At 38.9% G+C, this 24,235-nt stretch overlaps 1 protein-coding gene across 6 annotated transcripts in view; it reads right to left on the bottom strand.

Annotated features, from left to right (window-relative positions):
- The window catches only part of LOC120635349 (transcription elongation regulator 1), a 68,182-nt gene extending 44,193 nt beyond the window's left edge, over window positions 1-23,989 (bottom strand). The window contains exons 1-14 of one of the 6 annotated variants that reach the window (XM_039906331.1): window positions 23,654-23,989; window positions 18,088-18,287; window positions 17,579-17,712; window positions 15,892-16,045; window positions 14,810-15,007; window positions 13,890-14,072; window positions 11,197-11,415; window positions 10,614-10,702; window positions 9,632-9,767; window positions 7,944-8,030; window positions 5,376-5,595; window positions 3,857-4,001; window positions 1,985-2,102; window positions 656-888 (exon numbers count right to left, since the gene is read on the bottom strand). In XM_039906331.1, the coding sequence (XP_039762265.1) occupies window positions 656-888; window positions 1,985-2,102; window positions 3,857-4,001; window positions 5,376-5,595; window positions 7,944-8,030; window positions 9,632-9,767; window positions 10,614-10,702; window positions 11,197-11,415; window positions 13,890-14,072; window positions 14,810-15,007; window positions 15,892-16,045; window positions 17,579-17,712; window positions 18,088-18,287; window positions 23,654-23,844 (2,307 nt within the window). In that variant the 5' untranslated portion in view covers window positions 23,845-23,989. The remainder of the gene's footprint in view (window positions 1-655; window positions 889-1,984; window positions 2,103-3,856; window positions 4,002-5,375; window positions 5,596-7,943; window positions 8,031-9,631; window positions 9,768-10,613; window positions 10,703-11,196; window positions 11,416-13,889; window positions 14,073-14,809; window positions 15,008-15,891; window positions 16,046-17,578; window positions 17,713-18,087; window positions 18,288-23,653) is intronic. The other 5 variants (XM_039906336.1, XM_039906333.1, XM_039906334.1 and 2 more) reach the window with 5 other exon arrangements.
- Between the last annotated feature and the right edge of the window lie 246 nt (window positions 23,990-24,235).

Here is a 24,235-nt window from a genome sequence, read left to right as displayed (position 1 = left end):
ACTTCTCGTATTCCATGTTCCCGTGCTTTAGCAGGTGGACTTGTCAATTATACTCCTTGTCAGGGGATATAACTTTTGTGTCCTCCCTAATGCAAGGCTAGCATGGGCAGGAGAAATTGTCTCCTGCCCATGCTATATATATATATATATGTAAAGAACTCTTTTCTCGAGTTCATATATCGAACTTTTTCTGAATGTCACCAATGTTTTACAGTGATAAGTGACATAAAGAAAAGGATGTTTAAGACGAAATTATTTTGATTTTAAAGACCTGAAGTAAGGGCTTTAATTGTTGTTTCTTGTATTTTCACAGAAACGCAATATGGTCTTTATTTCAACTACCCATTGAAGGGAGTATTATAAACATTATTATATATATATATATATCTCCCCGGGGAATGGATATAAATTTATCTTCTCCCACAGCTTTATCAACTATCAGAGCACTGCTGCAAAAGTGGAAATAATATCCAAATAATATATGTGTGTAAATAAACGGGTGTAAACTTCTCCTATTCCATGTTCCAGTGATTTAGCAGGTGGGCACTTTAATTATATCCCCTCTGATCGGATATAACTTTTGTGTCCCCCCTGCTGGAAGGCTCTCAGCGCTCGCTCACTCGGCGTTATCGTCTCGCGCAGCAACGCCACACACCTGCTTGCGCTCCTTGGAGTCGAGCAGCAGGTAGCGGCTGTCGAACACGATCTTGTGCAGCTCTTTCTCCCAGGGCGAGAAGGCCGACACGTCGGACTCGTGCAGCATCTCGAGGAAGGCTCGCACGCGCTGCTCGAAGGGCACGACGGCGCGCTCGCGGGCCGCGCGCGACTCCGCCTCCATGGCCGCCTCCTTGCCGATGTCGATGACCTGGGCGGGCTTCTTGCGCGGCGCTGCAATGTCAATAATATTTATTTATTTATTTATTTAAGGGACAATCAACAGGTTACAACAGCAACTCTTAAAAGCTGAACAAAAAATGAAGAAACATTTTTTTTTTAATTTAGTTTTTTTTTTTTTTAAGAGTCAACACACAGATGTAACTGTTTAACGTATGCATTCGAGGCAAAGCTAAACCGGTCGCTCGTATCTACTGAGCGACGCGATGGCTCGCAGTACAGAATTACCTACACTGGATTTATTAGTGTACTACCTGCTGTATACTGTATTGCTTATTAATGGTTAAAATATGATATTGTATATGTTTAAACTTATGAGATTTTATGAGGAATGTGCAGCGTCCAAATAAACTCATGTGAGTTTCAGGATGCGGAGAATAATAATTTTAGTAGTTTGTGTAATAAAAAATAAATAAATAAAATAATAATAATAACTGAACTTCCCTCAACTAAACTCATTTCTACCGCGCACATGCTAATTATGGAACAATCTCCCGTCTGATGTGTTTCCTCAAAAATACAATCTAGGGTTATTCAAGGGGCGGTTAAACGAATTCCTTAAAAGCCGGCAACGCATCGGTGGCGCAGATGTTTATGGGCGGCGGTGATCACTTATCATCAGGTGACCCACTTGCTTGTTTGCCCGCTATTAATATATATTGAAAAAAAAAACAAAAAAAAAACTGATAAGCTTAAACTTGGACATTGATGTTAATTTTTTTTTTTTTTTTTAATTTTATTTCAATTATAATTGAAATAAAAACCTGTAATAAGCTGACTTAGCTCACAACGTAAAAACTTGGACAAGAAAAAATGTATTAGCGGTTGGTTTTCCTAAATAATTTCCTAAATAAACTGAATAGGTACTGACAGAATACCAGCGTACAGGATGATTCTATTATTTTTGTGTTCTTTATTATCAAGAACACAAGGTCTTTATAGAGAAGAGAGAAAAAAAAAAAAAAAAAATCAATTCAAAACAAAATAATTCCTTTCTCTTATGGAAATTTTGGATTACGAACTTAAACGCTTGCCCAATGCTGATTAATCAAAAGAAATCATATTTATCACAGTGTTATTGATAACTTACTCTCCTCCGGTTTTGGTTTCTTAACGGGTTCGGGCTCGGAATCTGAGGTGTCTGATGCCGCATTCCGTTTGAGCTCACCGTTGGCGTTCTTCGAGGGCGCGGTCGCCGGCTCCTTCCGCTGAAGGGGAATGTCGTATTAACGTCCAACGTTGGGCAAAAACAGATTGGCATATAGAGGGCAACCAAAACAGACCTACTTTGGAAAGGCTATAATCAAACTTAACTTTAAAAGAACATGGGATCTTTTGTCATCTATATCAAATCTCACTTAAATAGGGTTCTTACTGAGATATATTAAACTCGACGGCCCATAGGCGCAGTTTGCAGCGACCCTGCTTTCTGAGTCAAAGGCCGTGGGTTCGATTCACACAACTGGAAAGTGTTTTTCAGTGTCTGGGTGTTTATATGTATATATTATAGGTATTTATGTATATTATTCATAATAATATTCATCAGTCATCTTAGTACCCATAACACAAGCTACGCTTACTTTGGGGCTAGATGGCGATGTGTGTATTGTCGTAGTATATTTATTTATTTATTCTCATATCAAAACGCCCTATAACAAGGTTCACGCTCGTTTGATTTTAACTGGGCTTCTTGCTACGTTATATCGGATAGCCGCGCAGAGGTCTACATGGCGCAAACTGATGAGTGACAAATGTAGGACCTTCGAAAAGAAACGTCAAGAACACCTTGACCCAAAGCGCCACAACAAAAAAAAAATATCAATAGTGTTTTTTCTCAACATTTCTGTCATTTTTTCATTCTTTGTTTAAATAAGGCCATCAATAAGGCCTAAGCCTTCCTATACATATAATTATAACTAGATGTGCACTGCGGTTTTGCCCGCGTAATTTTGGGAGGCAGCGTACTGCTACATAATCTAGTCCTATAGTCATTTATGAGATTTTTAAATTATTTTACAAAAATTTTTTTATCTTACGTAACTTTTTTTTCCCCATGAAAAGTATACTATATTGATTCTTATACCTCCAAGAATATGTATAAAAAGTTCCATGAAGATCGGTTCAGTAGTTTTCGCGTGAAAGCGTAACAAACAAACTTACTTTCGCATTTATAATATTAGAAGGTATAGGGATAACAGCGGCCAACTTTAATGCGGGTCGTGCAATCGAATCTTTAAAACTAAATTTTGCTACGATCTGTGCACACTCGAGACGTTAAAAGGTGTCGCCGTTGACGGATACGTCACGGAGGACATAATCACGTTATATTATTTACATAACATGCTGCATTGTCGTATTAGGATAACTTTTTCCTGTAAAGACAAAAATGTAAGATGGGAATAAATAATATCAACCCGCTATCTGACAGGGTTCTATATAATACAGTCAAACCTGGGTAAGTGAGAACTGGATAAGTGAGAAAACTCTATAAGTGAGAGTAATAGCCAGGACCCGTCATTTTAAGCTCCCAAAACCTCTATTAGCGAGAAACAGAAACCTTTGTAAGAGAGAGTCGTTTTTCCCTCACCGACCTCTGTAAGTGAGACTGCTATTTATCTATAACTCTATAAGCGACAGTCGAGCAAGCTATATTCGACAAAATTTATTAGTTAGAGAAAAACATTCAAAATACAAAAACAGAAACCCAAACGAAATTCACGGATTTTTTAAATGTAAATAAGTTCTAAATAAAATAAAATAACATAGTGCATGAATATGTCTTGTTATTGCTGCGTACGTCTATAAGAGAGAAACGCTACCCATGTACCTGCATTAGCGAGAAACTCGGGTTAGTGAGAAACCTCTATAAGCGAGAATGAGATTGTGCTCCCTTGAACTCTCGCTTATCCAGGTTTGACTGTATATATAATAAATATAAATAATAGTGGCGGGGCCCACTCACCGCGGCGTCCTTGCCGTGCGGCGGTTGCGAGACGGCCTGGTCCACGTCGGCCCGGCCGGCCAATTGCGCGGGCCGCTCCCACACGGACAGACGCGCGGTCGGGTTGTAGAAGAACACGCGCCCGTCGCCCGTCCACACCACGCACCTGGAAATACACCAAATTCAAAATCAGAATTCGTTTTTTTTTTTTTTTTTTAACTATAGGTCAGCGCTTGTACGACAACAACGCCCATGAACACGACCTAGCGGTGCGTATCAGAAGTGTGGATAAAAAACGTTTCGTGCGTGTTGATGGGCGTCCCTCACCCCAGCGGTGCGTGTCAGAAACGTACGGATAAAAAACATTTCGTGCGTGTTGAGTTGCGTTCCTCACCTAGGGTGCCTGCCAGGCCAGTACTGCAAGGTCTAGCAAAATACACGACCTCATCCAAAATCTTACAAGACTGCCACAAACTGCTTTACAAATCCTAACACAATCAAACAGAGTAACACTGAGATGGATACGAGGACATAACGGTAACATGGGAAATGACGCAGCCGATGAACTAGCGCGGCTGGCCACATCACTGAAAGCGGCAGGAGCGGCACTACGTACAACGGAAGTTTCCGGCAGACCAAGTACGGAGACAAGCCCAGAGGAAGAAGAAGAAGAAGAAGAAGAAGAATGCTGCTTGGCACCAGAAATAAGAATGGCTACAGTACTGCCCCGGACGAACTCTCTGTGGTCTGTATGTAGTGACTACCACCGGTAACTTCGCATTGACGGTCACTGCAAACACTCAGCGCCGGTGATTTCAAATGGATATTAAATCATTTGGGATTCCTGGGCATGGAAGCCTTTTAAAAACCTTGCATACTTTCTAGACATACGCAAGCAGATTAATGAAAAATGAAATAATACTTCAAACGCTTTAGAGGTACATTATTTACTATCTCTGAGATTTTTACTCAAGGAAATCAGATACAGCCCTAACATCACATGCAAAAGTAGAATCAATTGACTCCCGTCACTTTATTGGTACGCGTCGCGTAGCGTAGGTACTATGCGCGTGTCGGTCTTTTGTCTGCACTAGGGTTGCCATAAGTAAGTGTTTTGAATGAGTTGCCATGGAAAAATTAATATTCTTCTTTTATTTAATATTTTACAGGGATTTTAATATTTTATTTTGAAGCGTTATGCACCCTTCAACAGTATTTTAAATTCTGTTACACGTTGTATAATGTAACGCATGTACGCGTAGCTGAGTAGCTTTGGCGCTTAAGTAGTATTAATAGTAGTAGCTTTAATTTTAAAAATGGCTATTTTAAAAATTAAATAATTCTATGAATTTCAAAAACATAAGTAAGGCAACCGATTTTATTTTATTGGGGATGCTCGATATCGAAAAAAATAATTAAAAGTATTTTTTTTAAATATTTTTTTTCAATTTTAGATTTTGGAATACATCCACGCCATTTGGTTCGTTGTATGTATCGTCGTTGCGTCAGTGCCAGGCTTCAGGTGTGCGTCAGTACTCACCACGGCGTCCCGGATATCGGCGTGCTGGACACGGGCCGGCTCTTGTCAGTCTTCGCCTTCTCCTTATCTGCCTTCTCCTTCTCCGCTTTCTCCTTCTCCGCCTTTTCCTTCTCCGCCTTCTCTTTCTCCTGGCGCTCGCGCTCGAGCCGTTCGCGCTCGCGCTCCTCCGCCGCCGCCTCGGCCGCCGCGACCGCATCCGCGTGCGCGTCCACGTCTATGACTGCGGACGGAACAAAATTCAAAATTCATTTCAAAGTCAAAGTCAAATATTTCTTTATTGAAAAAGGCACATAGATGGTACTTTTGATGCGTTGATTACATACAAAATAAATAAATATACAACGACAATACACACACCGCCATCTAGTCCCAAAGTAAGCGTAGCTTGTGTTATGCGTGCTAAGATAACTGATGAATAATACAAATATTACAAGTAATTATGTATATTATTCATAAAAATATTCATCAGTTATCTTAGCACGCATAACACAAGCTACGCTTACTTTGGGACTAGATGGCGGTGTGTGTATTGTCGTTGTATATTTATTTATTTTGTAGTAACATATATGCAACATATATTATATGTTTTTCAACATAATATATGTTGAAAAACATTCATGTTTATCACATAAACATTTTCCAGTTATGGGAATCGAACCCACGGCCTTGGACTCAGAAAGCAGGGTCGCTGCCCACTGCGCCAATCGGCCGCCAAATGTGTACATAGCAGTGAGTGGTGATGGCGATAACTACATTCGTAAACTTAAACGAGGGTTCCAAACGCGCCCTGGCCTAAGAAGAAGTCCACAACAAACTTAGCCGGGTGTTTTCCTTTTGTTATCACCATCTCACATTGTCATTAGGAAATATTTAAAAAACAACCTGGTTACAGCAATTGTTCACACCCAAGTTTTTTTATCGTTTACGTTATCCTTTATACTATAATAGGACTTTTCTATAAGCATTCGCTTAATACAAACTTTGAACTTTTTATTTTTTAGTGACATCCCCAAGATATCAACCGGTAATTTATTGTATAATTGTATACAAATTCCTTTAAATGAATTGCTTATTTAGTGTAGTGTACTGCACTACAAGTTTATTTTTGCTTCTAACATTCAATTTATTGCAGTCACATTTCCTTTTAAATTTTGATATATGTTTGTGAACATAACATACATAAAATTTTCAAATATGTATTGGCTATAGACTGTCATTATTTTAACATCTTTAAATTTATCTCTCAATGACTCTCTCGGACCCATTTTATAGATCCCACGAACAGCCTTCTTCTGCAGCACGAGAATAATGCCAATATCAGCAGCATAACCCCATAGTAAAAATTTATATCAATTAGGCCTAATATAAGTACATTTGAAACGTCAGGTATTTATGTTTTTATTTCTCATGCGGGATAAGTAGTATCTTAGTACTCGTTGTTGCGGTTGAAAAAGAGCTGTTTGCCCATTTTAAAATGACGCGTGAGTTTTTTCGTAAATGAAACTTATTTGAGTGCGACAAGTTTACTTGGCGCACGCAAATTGTAATTAGTACACGCAAATTATCCTTGTCACACGCAAAATGACTGTAAAAACTGCTAAAATTAAAATAAATAGCAAAAAAAAAATATATTTTGTTTCAGAAAACAAAGAAAACAAACAAACGCTTACTTTGGGATTTTGGAATTATCTTACAAAATTAATTTTGTAATTTTAGAAACAATACCACCAAAAAACATCACGTTTTCAAATTGTTCAAATGAGACAATTTATTTGAACGAAAGTAAAATAAGTAATTAATATTGAGCTGCTTAATTCTACGCATTGATTGTTCCAAATAAATTTATTATATTTTGTTAATTAATATTAATTAATTTGTATTTATTGTTTAAAGTATATTTGTTTCTTTTTTTTTTAAACTTTTCATCCGTTTGTTGGGACTTGGGATTTTGTGCCCACATATATCTCCGCATTTTTAATAAAAATTAGTATCTGCAACCCGTGCGATGTTGTCGATTGCTCACTCTCGTGGACAATCGACAACTTATCGCACTTGTTGCACAATATACTATTGTAGTGACTCTACCACCGGTTCGGAAAACAGAGAGAGCCGGCAAGAAACTCAGCAGTTGCTCTTTTAAATAACAAAAATATCACTTGCTTCAAAGTTGAAGTAAAACATCACGAGCATGCCTGAGAGATCTCCATAATGTTCTCAAAGGTGTGTGGAGTCCACCAATCCGCATTGGGCCAGCGTGGTGGATTACGGCCTAAACTCTTGTCATGGTTGATGATTTCTTAAGTATATTTATTTATTTATACTCTTTATTTGTACACCACTCAGAAAAACGAGACAAAAGCAAGACACGTCGTACCTACGCAGTCCCGTCGTGACCACGATCCATGCAACTGGGTCGAAATATCGACAAATCCAACATTATCGTGGTATGTACCCGTTGAACTATATTTAAGAAGTGTTGATTAACCATGAAAATCTTAGTTTAAAATCTTTAATGGTTGATAATGATGAAAAATACCGCGAAATAGCAAGATGGGCATGCAATCTTACCATCCTCGGGGTCAATGAGATCCATCTTGTCGAACGACTCGCCTTTCTCGGCCGCAATCTTGGCCTGCAGGTCTGAAAGAATATACTCTACATTTATTATTAGTATAAGTTTTGGCGTGACACAGCCGACATACATCACTATGGGTAAGATATTGTTCCGTACAGAGTTCTTAATTTTTGGATATATATATGACTAGCTGTCGCCCGCGACTTCGTCAGCGTTTGATTTTGGCCTTTGATGTGGCATTCAATGAAGTTCTAATAAATTTAAAGTATTCAGTATCGTTAAGCCTTAAATGAGGGGTTAGTTGGTGTCCGCTGAGGAGTTCTGTGCTCTATCTCCAACCACATTCATCAGATCTACACAAAGTTTGGGCAGAATTAAACACATATAATAACCTCTATACTACAAAAATAATTATTTAAATCGGTTATAATTTGTCGGGAGTTATGGTGGAATTTCGTCAAACACTTTCATCCCCTCTCCCAAAGGAACCGAGCTTAATGTCGGGATAAAAAGTATCCTATATTACTTCTAACACTTCCAAGAATATGTGTACAAAGTTTCATGAGGATCGGTTAAGAAGTTTTTGCATGCGTATCAAACAAACTTACATTGACTTTTATAATATTAGTAGGGATAGGGATAGGGAAGTAGGGATTTTCTCTGTCTTATTTTCGGCTAACAAAATGAATATTGTTCCGTACAGAGTTCTTCATTTTTAGATATATATATATATTATTTTTTCGGCAAACACAATGAGGAAGATTGTTTTTTTTTTTAAATTTTTCGTTCGTTGTTAGTTTGTTGGGTGCCTTCTATTGGCTGCAATAGAGAGAACCGATGGATTTCATTGTTTACTAAATGCACCGCCGCGCCCCAAGCGGTTGAAAAACCTCACTATTCGGACCAATCACTGGATAGGGTCGATATTCACTCGCTCCTGTGACCATATCTTTTTTTTGTGATATCCCCCGTGCCTTCATAGACATATGGTGTTAAGGCGACCTGGGCGGCCTGCTAAGCTTCTGGAGTGAGCTCGGCTGGCTGGAGTGGCACTACGTACAATGGAAGGTTCCGGCCAACCAAGTACGGAGACGAGCCCAGAGAAAAAAGAAGAAGAAGAAGCGATAGTGACACGTCTGGACTCATGATTAGTACCCAGCTTCCGGTGAGGTTCGAATAGGAGAAAAAATCTACACCGTTTCTTACCCTTAAAAACTCACCCCCTTCCACTTCCCGACCTCAGATCGCCCGTTAATTATCTATAAATATTTATGTATATATATTATATATATTGTCGGCGCGCTTTACAACCATAGTGTAACGTCAAGTACGCATATAATCAAGAACTAGGGTCCGCCTATCGGGCCCTATGGTGTGTCCAATCTAAGGATTGAACATATATATATATATATATATATATATATATATATATATATAAAAGAGAAAGTGTGTGGGTATGTTCCGTATAGGCTATATATCGGCTCCAACGTTTTTCATGAAATTTAGTATACATGAGGTTTCGGGGGCGATAAATCGATCTAGCTATTCATTTTTAGAAAATGTCATTTTATTCGTGTTTTTCGGTAACAACAGATTCGGTGCGAACGAAGTTGCACGGGCCAGCTAGTATATGATTAAGACAGTAAATCCGGGTCCGCTGTCAGCTGGAATTGATATTTACCTTCCAGGGCCTTGATCGGTATCGGCTTCTCCCACACACTATGTCGGGACGCCGAGTGGTAGTAGTATGGCCGGCCGTCGGGCGCGCGGTGGCTTGTCCACTCCGCGGCCTTCGCCGAAATCTCCGGCGGGATTTTCTGTGAACCGACCACATTTGTAAACGTTAAAGAGAATAGGTGCTAATAGCCCGCCCTGGACTAAGAGCGCGTTGAAGAGAACAGGTGGTGCTAGTGGCCCGCCTTGGACTAAGGGGTCAACCTTATTAATGGCGGAACCGCCCTGCGTTATGCGCTTCTCAAAAGGCAAAGTCATTACTTTAATAGCTGTTGCTCGCGTTATTAACGCGTTTTCTACAAATCCCGTGGGAACCGTTTGTTTCCCTGGGATAAAAATTAGCCTATGCTACCTTCCGTCCTTTTAACTAACTCTAAGTTGATCGGTTGCGTAGTTTACTGCGCAAAGAAAGAACAAAAGACCACAATACATTTTTAATAACATAGTATTTGTGAGACATAAACGGCGATGCCTTCAGAATGGAGTCACTACATACAGACAGACGTTTCAGAGTAAGCCTACTTTATTATTACATCATACAACGTGTAAATGAAAACCGAACTAACACTTCACAGGCTTTAGAAGTACATTACGCGCTGTCTCTGAGACTAATCTGTGAAACCGAAACGCTAAAAAAATAAATAATAATAAGTTATGTGCGATTTGAGTAATTCAAATATCACTTGCTTCGACGGCGAAGTAAAACATCGTGAGGAAACCTGCATGCCTGACAGATTAAATGTTCTCAAAGGAGTGTGAGTCCACCAATCCGCACTGGGCCAGCGTGGTGGACTACGGCCTCAACCCTTTCTCATTGTGGGAGGTGACCCGCACTCTGAATGAGCGCCATCTAGTTACAATATTGAGAAACTGTACTTTATAACTCTACTGTGCAACTACTATTAACTGTAGGATTGCAGTGTACTCACGATTTCGCTCTTCTTCAGTTGATCGCAGGCGGGCGCTTCGCTGGCGGCCAGCGGAGCTCCCTGCTGCTGAGTGGACCCCTGGCTGTCCGCTGCGACATATACAAATTAATATCATTAATTTGATCCGGCGGCTTCGGCCGTGGCTAGCTACCAGCAATCAACCGAACGGCATATCGGTACGATGCTTACTAGCGTAGTGATTTTTTTTCCACTACAAGTTAGCCCTGGACTGCAATCTTACCTCGTGGGAAGTGATGAAGCAGTCGAAGATGGTACCCCCAAAATCTAATCGGTTACTACGCGACATCGCATCGGAACACATCGCGTAGCGGCACGTCTTTGTTGCTAAGCGTACTACCACTGGCAGCAATTTTTTTTATACTAAAATTAGTAGCCCCTCGACCCGAGAAAATTCAGAAATTATAAATTCCCTAATTGCCGCTGAACCGAACCCGAGACCTCCTACTCAAATTCCCCAGCGCTCACCGTTGCGCCAGGGAGGTCGTCAAAAAGGTTCTTCCTGCCTGTCTTCCGAACCCGTGGTCGTTTATATTTCAAGTCCATACAGAAAAGGTGCACTAACCTCCTTCAGGCAGGGCAGCTGCTAAATTCGGCGGTGCCCATCCCCACTGGCCCCACGCCCCTCCGACCGACGCGCTCCCGGGCCCCATCCCGAGACCCGGCGGTCCCCCCGGGGGACCGAACCCTAGCCCGGGCGGACCGCCCATGCTGGCATCCGTGCCCGAGCTCCCGACGGCCCCAGAAGCGCCTGGACCGCCAGTACCAGATCCAGACATAGAAACTGAAAGTAAATACGTACGTAAGTAAATTTTTTATTTGTTCACCACACAGTTAGGAGTATAAAAGACGAATAGAGAGAAACACAAAGACTGGAGTGGCATACCAAAGGCGGCCTTATCGCTTAGAAGCGATCTTTGCCACGTAAGTAAATTTAAAAACAAAAAGCGTAAATTGTGTATATAGCACAACGAGCTGTTGTCCACGTTCTTTGTCCCATTTTATTACAAAGTGCAAAAAAAAAACATTTATTTCAAGTAACATTAGTTTATAAGGACTTTTGAAACGTCAAGACAGTCTGTTTATTTATTTAGCAAAGCACAACGTTAAGACGTTTCAGTTGCCCAATTCGTCTCCCCGGGGCTATTAAGAGAATTTAACAACAAGTAATAATTACAAAAAAAAAAATCATGAAAAATAAAGCTATATAAAATTAAGAATAAAAAAAAAAACAATAATAATAAAACCAAAACATTAAAACATATCTTATATCTTTAAACAAGCTATTCTTGTATATATATAATTGGTATCTCAGAATCGGCTCTAACGATTTTCATGAAATTTTGTTTTCATGATAAATCGATCTAGCTGGTATTCATTTTTAGAAAATGACATTTTATTCGTGTTTTCCGGTAATAACCGATTTGGTGCAGACAAAGTTAAAATAAACAGCCGACAATGACAGCCGAGTGGCGCAGTGGGCAGCGACCCTGCTTTCTGAGTCCAAGGCCGTGGGTTCGATTCCCACAACTGGAAAATGTTGGTGTGATGAACATGAATGTTTTTCAGTGTCTGGGTGTTTATCTGTATATTATAAGTATTTATGTGTATTATATTCATAAAAATATTAATCAGCTTTCCTAGTACCCATAACACAAGCTACGCTTACTTTGGGGCTAGATGGCGATGTGTGTATTGTCGTAGTATATTTATATTTATTTATTTTAAATAAATATACTACGACAATACACACATCGCCATCTAGCCCCAAACTAAGCGTAGCTTATGTTATGGGTACTAAGATGACTAATTAATATTTATATGAATAATATACATAAATACTTAGAATATACATATAAACACCCAGACACTGAAAAACATTCATGATCATCACACAAACATTTTCCAGTTGTGGGAATCGAACCCACGGCCTTGGGCTCAGAACGCAGACTTTGACTCAACTTTGACTTAAAACGTGAAACAAACTAAAGTCAAGTTAGGAAAAAACTCACCAAACACTTATCGCCACCACTAGGTGAGATTACAGTCAATTAAACCAATCAAACGCATCAGAAGTGCCATCTATGAGACTACGTGAATTTTTAAATAAAGAAATATTTGATTTTGACTTAAACGTGAAACAAAAAGTCAAGTTAGGGAAAAACTCACCAAACACTTATCAGTGAGTTAATTTTTTTGTCAAATTATGTTTACATGACGCTCTGTCAATGCTATGTGCACTTGTAATTGGCGTGCATATCAAGTCCACGTTTTGTGTGTGTGTGTGCTATGTTTAAAAACTCGTAATATGCATGTTGTTAGTGCTCTTATTCCCTACAAATATTATAAATGTCAATGTAAGTTTGTTTGTTACGCTTTAACGCAAAAACGACATAAACTATCCTCATGAAACGTTGTACACATATACTTGGAAGTGTTAGAAGTAATACAGGATACTTTTTATCCCGACATTAAGCTCGGTTCCTTTGGGAGAGGGGATGAAAGTGTTTGGCGATTTTAGACCATAACTCCGTCAAATTATAACCGATTTAAATAATTATTTTTGTACTATAGAGAATTACAATATGTGTTTAATTTGGCCCAAACTTTGTGTAGATCTGATGAATGTAGTTGGAGATGGAGGACAAACTCCTCAGCGGACAGCAGCAAACCCCCCATTTATGAGGACAGTGCTAAGACTAAATAAAAAATGTTAGAAATGTTCTTTCTTCGTTAAACTTCAGCATATGAATCAACTTACTATTCTTTGTAAGTGTTAGAAGGAGCTGAGACTGATCAGAAAGTTTTTAGACATACAGAATTTTAAAATACAGACATTGTTAGAATGTGAATTGAAAAATTACTTTGCCAAATTTGCACACTATTTATTTAGTAGAATATTATGCTCTCTTAACTAACTATATTGTTTACCAACATCTTGATATTGTACAAACGTACTTGTAAATAAATGATTATTTTAAAAACTACACCAGTTTTTTTTTTTTTTTTTATAACAATACCAAACTTAAAATTGTTTTAGAACTAAATTTAAAATACAACTTAATTGAAACCGACGAAGTTGCGGGAATAAAGCTAGTAAATAAATAAATAAATAAATGAAAGTCTTGTAATGACTCCACCATTGGTACGGAAGTCGGATTCCATCGAGAAGAACCAGCTTGCAGTTCAGCGGGTACTCTTCTCCAAAGTCATAAATTTATAATACGTCAATATTTATGTTTATATCGTGCGCTTCACCTGGTGGCACCATAGCGTGCTGACCTTGCGCAGGCGCACCGTGCGCTTGCGCAAACGACTGCGCCGCGGCCTGAATGGAGGCCGTCGACACTGGCTGCGACGTCGGCGACGGCACGCCCGGCGGGGAGTCGTCGTCCTGGGGGCTGTCTTCGATCTCCAATGCCTTGGATTGCTGCATTTGCTCTGAAACGAGAAGTCGAACTATTAACTCTACATCGATCTCTCGAGTTGGTACGGACAAAGGTTATGGAATCGCGCACATCGGAACATTAAGGGGCGGCAAAATTAAGGGCCCCGGTTTTGCCTTTGTTTGAGAAAGGTGATGGAATGCAGCGGCCCACATAATTAAACACGGCAAGGGCACGATTTCAGAGCGGGCACGACAAACCAAATGAAAAAATTGGGGGCGGCAAAGTTAAGGACCCCATTTTTTTCTATGTTTGATAAAATTTATGGAATCCAGCTACCCAAACCGTTAAACACAGCCAGGGCACAACTTAAGCGCGCGCAAGACAATATGCACAAATTATAAACGACCAAAATTAGGGCCCCGGTTTCTCTTTGTTCGAGAAAGGTGTTAGAAACCAGCGGCCCGCACAATTAAAGTGTGGGTGGGCCAAACGGACCAATCTGGCTGCAATCTCACCTGGTAGTAAGTGATGATGCAGTCTAAGATTGTAGCGGGCTCACCTGTTAGGTAATAATCGGTTTCTAGACGACATCGCACCGGAACAATAAATCGCTTAGCGGCACGTCTTTGTCGGTAGGGTGGTAACTAGCCACTGCCAAAGCCAGACCAGAGAAAATTCAGAAATTATAAATTCCCCTGCCGGGAATCGAACCCCGGACCACCTACTTTTATTCACAGCGCTCACAGTTGCGTCAGAGGTCGTCAAAAATTTAAAAAAAAATCCCCTTACCTTTAACCCACGGAGGCGGCTGGTTCATGAATGGGGGCATGGAGCCCGGCGCGGGGCCCTGGGGCCCCACGCCCGGCGGCATCATACCCATCATGCCGTTGGGCATCATCCCCATGGGCGGGCCCCCCATCGGGGGACCTCCCATCGGCCCGTTCATGCCCATGGACTGACCGCCCATGCTGCCGGGGGGCATTTGACCTGAGGAATCACAAATATATTTAAGATGCTCTTTAACTACGTTTGTAGGAGAGGAATTTGATTATGTGCTTCCGAGTTCAGAAATTATTTATAGATAAACCAGATACTGGCAACATAATACATTATGATACTAGTGTGATATGTTGGTCATTACTGAGTATCTGAGTTTGAACATTTGTGTATCAAAGTTTTAATAATTGAGTATCCCAGTTTGAATATTTGTGACCCTGAGTTGCAATATTTGTGTATGTAAGTTTGAATATTTGTGTATCCGAGTTTGAATATTTGTGTATCCGAGTTTGAATATCTGTGTATCCAAGTTTGAATATTTGAGTATGCAAGTTTGAATATTTGAGTATGCAAGTTTGAATATTTGTGTATCCGAGTTTGAATATTTGTGTATCCAAGTTTGAATATTTGAGTATGAAAGTTTGAATATTTGAGTATGCAAGTTTGAATATTTATGTATCCGAGTTGGAATATTTGTGTATTCGAGTTTGAATATTTGAGTATGCTAGTTTGTATATTTATGTATCAGAGTTTGAATATTTGTGTAACCGAGTTTGTATATTTGAGTATGCAAGTTTGAATATCTGTGTATCACTTTGAATATTAATGTATCCGAGTTTGAATATTTGTGTATTCGAGTTTGAATATTTGAGTATGCTAGTTTGTATATTTATGTATCAGAGTTTGAATATTTGTGTAACCGAGTTTGTATATTTGAGTATGCAAGTTTGAATATCTGTGTATCAGTTTGAATATTAATGTATCCGAGTTTGAATATTTGTGTATTCGAGTTTGAATGTTTGAGTATGCAAGTTTGAATAGTTATGTATCCGAAATTGAATATTTGTGTAATCGAGTTTGAATATATGACTCACTCGCTGCAGCCATGCTCTCCATATCTGACTGTGTGATGACCTTGCACGAGGGGCTCTCCTGGGGCCGCGTCCAGGTGGTCTCACGGGTCCTGGAGTGGTAGTAGTAGGACTGCCCCGCGTCAGACTTGGTCTCCACCCACACTTCCGGCGCAGGCTGGTGGGTTTCAAAAAGTATTGGTATATTATTATCGAATCGGTGTTAGACCAGTGGGTGGGACTCCGACTTCACTTTCGGGGGAGCTAGTCAGCACGCACCTCTAACTTTTCTGAGTTAGGTGCGTTTTAAGCAATTATAATAAAATAAATAAATAAATATACTACAACGAAAGTAAGCGTAGCTTGTGTTATGGGTACTAAGATGACTGATGAATATGTTTATGAATAATATACATAAATACTTAGAATATAAATATAAACACCCAGACACTGAAAAACATTCATGCTTATCACACAAACATTTTCCAGTAGTAGGAATCGAACCCACGGCCATGGACTCAGAAAGCAGGGTCGCTGCAAACTGCGCCAATCGGCCGTCATTTAAAATTATTATTTTATTAAAATATCACTTGCTTCAACGGTGAAGGAAAACATCGTGAGGTAACCTGCATGCCTGAGAGTTCTACATAATGTTCTCAAAGGTGTGTGGAGTCCACCTATCCGCACTGGGCCAGCGTGGTGGACTACGGCGTTAACGCCTTCTCATTGTGGGAGGGGACCCGTGGCCTGCAGTAGCCGGTCATGGGTTGATATGATGATGTTGATAATTATTATCAGGTCCTTCCAAAATGAGGTTTCAGATTGCACCACACTGGCCAAGAAAGAAGTGGTAAATTTCCCACGCATTTGAGAAAAGTAAAAAACGGCCAAGTGCGACAAGTATATGACTATAAAGGCAAAAAAAATTATATATGTCTGTTGTATGCGAGCCCACTTAAATATTTATCCCACGCATAATCCCCACGAAGGGTTTCCCAATAATCCCCACGCTGGGCAGTTTTGGTGGTTGCAGTAGAAGGCTGCTGCCACTCTTTATATTATGGCTTGACCACTAAATGTATCTTAGTGAAACATTGTATAGTCTGCATCATGCAGGTTCTTTATTATAGCCCCAAAAACAATGCGGACAAAGTCATGGGCGACAGCTAGTTTACTTCAGCTTGAGACTCTATTCATCTTCTCTTTTCATTATGGCTTGTACACTAAATATATCTTGGTGAAACGTTGTAGAGTCTGCATCGTGCAGATTCTTTATTACAGCCACAAAAACAAAGCGGACAAAGTGACGGGCGACAGCTAGTTTACTATACGCTTTAGACTGTATTCTTCATGAGAGAGTAAGAGAGACAGACTAAACTGAGGTTGGCCAAATCCAAAACAGAAAATAATAAAAAAAATAAAAATAAATAAATATACTATGACAATACACACATCGCCATCTAGCCCCAAAGTAAGCGTAGCTTGTGTTATGGGTACTAAGACGACTGATGAATATTTTTATGAATAATATACATAAATACTTAGAATACACATATAAACACCCAGACACTGAAAAACATTCATGCTCATCACACAAACATTTTCCAGTTGTGGGAATCGAACCCACGGCATTGGACTCAGAAAGCAGGGTCGCTGCAAACTGCGCCAATCGGCCGTCAAATAGTATTATGGTGACCAGAAAATAACTTACTATAGTAGGTGGTGGCATCCCATTCGGTCCAAACGGGGGAGGCTGGCCCATCATATTGGGTGGGGGGCCCATCGGACCACCTGGCGGCATCATACCCGGTGGGGGTCCAAAAGGCGGCGGTCCACCCATCATACCTATTCCAACAAGAAACGAGTAAACTACAGTTAACTTATAAATAAATAAATCTTATACTAATATACAACGTGTAAATGAAAACCGAATTAATACTTCACATGCTTTAGAGGTACATTATGTACTGTCTCTAAGACTTATCTGTGAAACCGGAAACCTGATAGTTTATGATTAAACCACTGCCAAAGTTTTCACTGAAAGAAATCATATACAGCCCTAACATCACATGCAAAATTAAAATCATGTGACTCCTGTCACTTTATTAGGTACTATGCGCGTGTCGGTCTTTTATCTTCAATAGGGTTGTCATAAGTAAACAATCAAAACGTTTTGAATTCGTTTGTATGGAAAAATAAATGCTTAGATAGTATAGTTACCAGGTGGCGGCGGGCCCATCGGGCCCCAGCTGCTGTCGAAGTTCGGCCCGTTATTGGGACCGAAACGAGGCCCGCCTCGGCCGCGGAAGAAACCTCTGCCTCGCATTGGGGGCCCTCCAGGTCCGTAGCCCCTGCCTCGGAAACGCATAGGGGGTGGTCCGTTCATCCAGGCGGGGGGAGGTCCCCGACCGCGACCTCTGCTTGTAATAGAAGTATAATATTAAACCTCAATGTAAGTGAACATAGCATAGCAGATAGTTACCACCCTACAGACAAAGACGTGCCGCTAAACGTTGTAGTTTTCCGGTGCGATGTCGCGTAGAAACTGATTAGGGGTATTACTACCATCGCGGTCGTGTGCGAAAGCGTTCCCGTAACCCAGTCACCAGGCGACGTGTTTGAACACCGTGGGGTTTAGTTGGTAAGAGTCCGACATAACCATTGCACCTCCCCGGGTGTGTTGGTATCCATGAGGATTCCCCAGGTAAAAAAAAAAAAAAGGGGTATTACTACCATACTCCCTATCAGGTTAGCCCGCTACCATCTTAGACTGCATCATAACTTACCACCAGTTGAGACTAACTAGTAGTGGTATAAAAAAAAATCGGCTGATTTACTCGCCGGCTCTTCTCTGTGGAATCTGCCTTCCGAACTCGAGTAAGAGTCATTACAAACAGACCTTTTCAAAACTTCTCTAAATAATTCTGAATTATGTCATAAAATTAAAATTAATAAGGAGAAGACTCCCACCAGGCCAGAGAAAATTCCTCGAACCCGGACCTCCTGTTTAAAATTGCAGTGCACACCATTGCGCCAGGGAGGTCCTTTATTGCTCTGTTTGGAAATCGTTTACAATGTTTAAAGTTTTCTATCTTCTGAAGAGCGGAGCCTGCTTCAAAGCAGCCTTGTCGTTAAGAAATTCATCAATCGTATAGTAACCACGATTTATCACATAGTTTAAATGTATGCATTGGTAGGTACAAAATTACAAAAGCTTTTAAAATTTAATAATATAAATTATTAAATTTAAAAAATTTAAAATGCATATCAATATTTTCGGAACCGACAGGATTTGAACCTGCGACTCTCTGGCAATCGCGGCCTGAGCGCTTTCTCAAATTAAGCTACGGCTCTCCTACCGTCGATGCCGAAAATTAGTATATGCCTTTCACATCAGTCCTATAGCGACAGTAGCGTCACCTAGTAGGAAACGTTGCAGTTTCGATCTACTTTTTCAAAGGTCCATATTACATATATTATTAAAGCTTATAGTTAAATCCCACCAATTAATTCTGAACCTATCACAACCAATATGCAGGTGTCACTAACTTATATACATTTCAAGTGAGTCATAGTTTATATCCACATTTCGTTTATAAAGAGTAATATGTTGCCTTAAAATAAAAAAAATAAAAATAGCCTTTATTCTCTGACTAAATAAATTTTTGCTTATACACTACTAGTTACTAAATCTATTATTTAATTAAGTTATATTTATTGCTAAAAAAAATTGTTTTGTAACACCAGCGCGCTTAGTCGGGCTGTCCTTGGACATAGGCCTCCTCTAGAATTCTCCAGTGTGCTCTGTCTCTGGCTATTCTGCGCCATCCTTTTGGCAGGCCACCTTATTTGTGGCCGTCCTTTTTTCCTTTGCCATATCGCTAGGGTACCAAGATATAATTTCTTTAGTGCATTTTTCAAAGTCAAAGTCAAAAATATCTTTATTCAAGTAGGCCCATAGGTGGCACTTTTGATGCGTACATAAGAATTACACGGTAGTGAGATGATGGCGTTAACCACATTCGTAAACTTAAAACTAAAGCTACGAGGGTTCCAAACGCGTCCTGGTCTAAGAAGAAGCCCACAACAAACTTAGCCGGGTGTTTTTTTTTGTTTCTCCATCTCACAATGTCATTTTAAATTATTAGAAGAGCAACCTGGTGAGAGCAATAATTTACACCCAAGCTTTTTTTATCGATTCCGTAGTCCTTTATACTATAATAGGACTTTTCTATAAGCTTACGTTTTGTTTCGTGGATCTAACCACATGGCCAGTCCAGCGCCATTTGTTGCACAATTTGTTGCCTTACAAATACTTTATTGTTGTAGATATTGTGAAGCTACAGCGAGTATGTCTATTTCATTCACACGATGCAAGTTTATATATTGACTAGACCTCTCTTCTACATTATGAATATAGTTTCAATAACAGCAGCTTTGCCTCATAATAAGATTCCATAAGACATAACACTATCAAAGTACGCAAAGTTAACAAGACTGGCTGCTTCTATGTCAGTAATCTGTTAACAGGTATCAGGCTCAGGTACCGTTTCCAATTTTGACAACAAAACGAACCAATAATAATATTTTACGATATTAGTACCGTACCGGAAGGTAAGTTATTCCACAAAATATATTGTTACTAGCTGTTGCCCGCGACTTCGTCTGCGTTGGATTTTGTTTTTTGATGTGGTATTAAATTTAGTTGTAGATCTAAAAAAATTAAAGTATTCAGTATCGCTAAACCTTAAATGAGAAGTTTGCTGCTGTCCGCTGAGGATTTCTGTCCTCTCCAACCACAGTTTGGGCAAAATTAAACACATATTATAACCTCTATAGTACAAAAATAATTATTTAAATGGGTTATAATTTGTCGGAGTTATGGTGTAAAATCGTCAAACAGTCATCCCCTCTCCCAAAGGAACCGAGCTTAATATCGGGATAAAAAGTATCCTATATTACTTCTAACACTTCCAAGAATATGTGTACAAAGTTTCATGAGGATCGGTTAAGTAGTTTTTGCGTGAAAGCGTAAAAAACAAACTTACATTCACATTTATAATATTAAGTAGGGAGGATTATTCTATTTGGAAAACATTAAATATTTAGAAAAGTATAATTACGAACAATTAGAACTATTGAAGCAATTCTATATTAATGAATCTTGAAGTCACAACATGTTTATGGCGTAGCGTAGGTATCAGCCAGGGGGGATATCTTTTATTCACTGTTATCACGGTATATTCAGTGTTTTTCGGTACAAATTAAGTGCAACATGATTGAAACGGGCAGCAAATACTCATTTACAAAAGTTATTTATCGAGGTTGTACTTCGGCAGAGCAAACTACTTCCTTCCGTGAAAAACTAAACAAAATGTCATTAATTGATACTGGAGGGTACCTTAAGAAACTGTATTCGTGGTAAACGTGTTCTACATGATAACAACAAATATAGACGTGTCTGATAGCTTAGCAAATGGGGCTGTTGGTAGGCTAGTTAATATAGAATGTAATGATGATAGAGACGTAAATGTTGTGCGGCTTGAGTTCCCGAACTCATTGAAGATTGGTCAAGAAATTCGAAGAAAAGTCGCTGGACATGTAGCTGCGCATCAAATTAGTAAAACAGCGGTGCCTGTCACGAGAAGATCCTAGACTATTTCTCTAAATAACAGTAAAACGATTAATGTTAAACGTTCGCATTTACCTTTAGTTTGTGCCAGTGCAACCACTATTCATAAGTCGCAATCCCGGGAGTAAATATCAAAATTGTCTATGAATATGATAAAAAAACATCCCTTATCATTAGTTTATGTCGCTTTATCACGCGTTACAATTGTCGATGGGTTATACATCACTACAAGAGACAATGATAAAACATTTTTTCATGGACGGAGACCTTCAACTGCAGTTGCTAATCTATGAACTGAATTGTTTCATGGACGGAGACCTTCAACTGCAGTCGCTAATCTATAAACTGAATTTCAAAGACTTGAATAATCGTTTGATTACTATCAATAACCATATCTTAAATTTCATTAGCCAAAGAAACGGATTGACGGTGTATACTTTCAACTGTCAAAGTTTACGTTCACTCCATTGAATTAAATGATTCAGTTATACAAAAATCACAGATTTTGATGTTAAATGAAACTCGGCTGGTCGACAATGAATCAGTTAGTATACCACATTTTAATTGCATAATTCAATATAAAAGAACAAATCGTCGAGCTGGAGGAAGTGTTTCTTATCACAATGCAAACGATACAACAAGTATTATTACTGGAAGATGGTCACAAAATTACGAATAGAATTACGAGAAGAATCTACAAATAAAAATAGTTTATTTGGAATATTTATTAATATATTTGATTCATTGCCTGAATGATTAATGATTGTATATTTTTATTGTAGCCATATTTTTAAGTTAATAAAAATAAAACCTTTTTTATTAAAATAAAATCTTTTTGATTAATTTTAATATTTATTGTTAATCACTATGCATTTTAGTTGTTTTTTTTCCATATGCCAAAGAAGTATAACTTCTAACACGTCACACACTTTTCTTTTTTTTAGCTTGAATATGGTACATGCAACATGTTTACATAGGTGTTAAGAAATTTTATAAGTGTCACATATCCTGCCAAGATTGGCGTGCAAAAATTGTTCCTTAATGATTATATCAATTTTCTACATTAAATAACAAGTCACATTTAAATAAATTAATTAAAAGTAAGAACACAAAAAAAAAAGGAAATGAAAATATCAGATTAAATAAAAAATTAATACTTAACAAATAGAATGAATTCATTAATGTCTGTAATTATAATAATTTTCCATTTAGGTAGTCATTGAGATGATAAAAAAATCTATCCAAAGGTTTATCAAATAAAACTGATTTGAAATGTGCAACGGGTAAAGTTTCAGTGCATCTGGCAAGTGGTTGTAAATATGTACAGCCATACAGTGTGCACTTATACTGGTCACTGTGAGCTTTTGCATCGTACACATAACTTAAGTTTATTCCTGTTATTCAGATTTTTTCTGTTACTAAAGCTTTTTAAATAGATTTGGGACACATTTCATATATATAGGCTAAGTAAAGGCAAGCACACCATCACACAAACATTTTCCAGTTATGGGAACCCACAGCGTTGGACAAGAAAGCGCAAATCTGCCGTCACAAATAAATCCAATGCATCAGAAAAACTTGCCAGATACAGGTTAGAATGCTAGCGTCTCAGGGTACCGCTTGTCTTGACGAACCAACTTTGGCTCAGACAAGAAGATATGACGAGCAATGATACTTCTAATGCATACATACATGATTTTAGCTGTAATACCTTTCTAGGTGTGCGAAATTCCATCAGATTTGGTTCAGCAATGATAAAATTCTGATGAAATTTCAGTTTTACTCGCATTTCTGAACATTACTTATGCTGAGTTTTCTGTGGGAAACTGCAGTCTTGCAGTAAAACAAATAGTGGAAGTTCGCAGTAAATCATCTGTTAATTACTACATATTAGACTAAATAAGTATCTAAGGCAACAAATTCGATAACATGCTCAGTACATGTGAAAAAATCAATAAGCTATAACATCACGAATTTCATTGAATAAATGTGTACATTTCATACAGAACAATGCTACAATTTACATACAAGATTATTTTTGATATCATTCCAGGTATTATGCTAATCAACGCACCGAAATGTGTAAGAGATGTTGTTCATACGTACATTTTCGGACACCACAAAACGAGGTGAATTATGGAAAAAATTGCGTACCTGAAATTCCCGCGTCCACCGCGGCCGCCTCGGAAACTGTTCCCACCATCTTCATCGTCATAATTGTCATCGTATCCGGTTAGATCAGTGAAATCCTTCGACGCATCATTTATAGAATCATTTCCATCACCAGAGCGATTCGCCGAATCGTTCATACCAGAGTCCTGAGAGTCCATGTATTCGTCCTCCATTTTATTTTTTATTTAACACTTTCAATATTCACAAAAACTTATGTCCTCATGCCTAAAGGCAATAATAATGTGTTTTTATTTTTACCGAGCACTACTACACCTCATTTTACAATGGCGGAAATCAACATTGTTCGTCTTTTCCCAAAATGGCTGCCGGTGGCTTCCATAGTGCTTGACAGTGAACCACAGTAAAAAAAAAACCGGCACTACTAAAAATTATCGGTTTTTCATCTTCATAAAGAAAAATTTGCATATTTTACCGAATTCAACTTGACAAAACAATTATAATTTGATAAATATTGCAATAGATTTTTACAACCAAGTGGGAGATATTATTGTGCACAAGTGTACACGTAACGCACTCAATATTCCTTCACTCTCATAATCCGAT

This window comes from Pararge aegeria, chromosome 26 (genome assembly GCF_905163445.1).
Source record: "Pararge aegeria chromosome 26, ilParAegt1.1, whole genome shotgun sequence".
NCBI classification, from domain to species: domain Eukaryota; kingdom Metazoa; phylum Arthropoda; class Insecta; order Lepidoptera; family Nymphalidae; genus Pararge; species Pararge aegeria.
The sequence above is the reverse complement of the archived record's forward strand: the minus strand, read 5'-3'. Positions and strand labels throughout refer to the sequence as shown.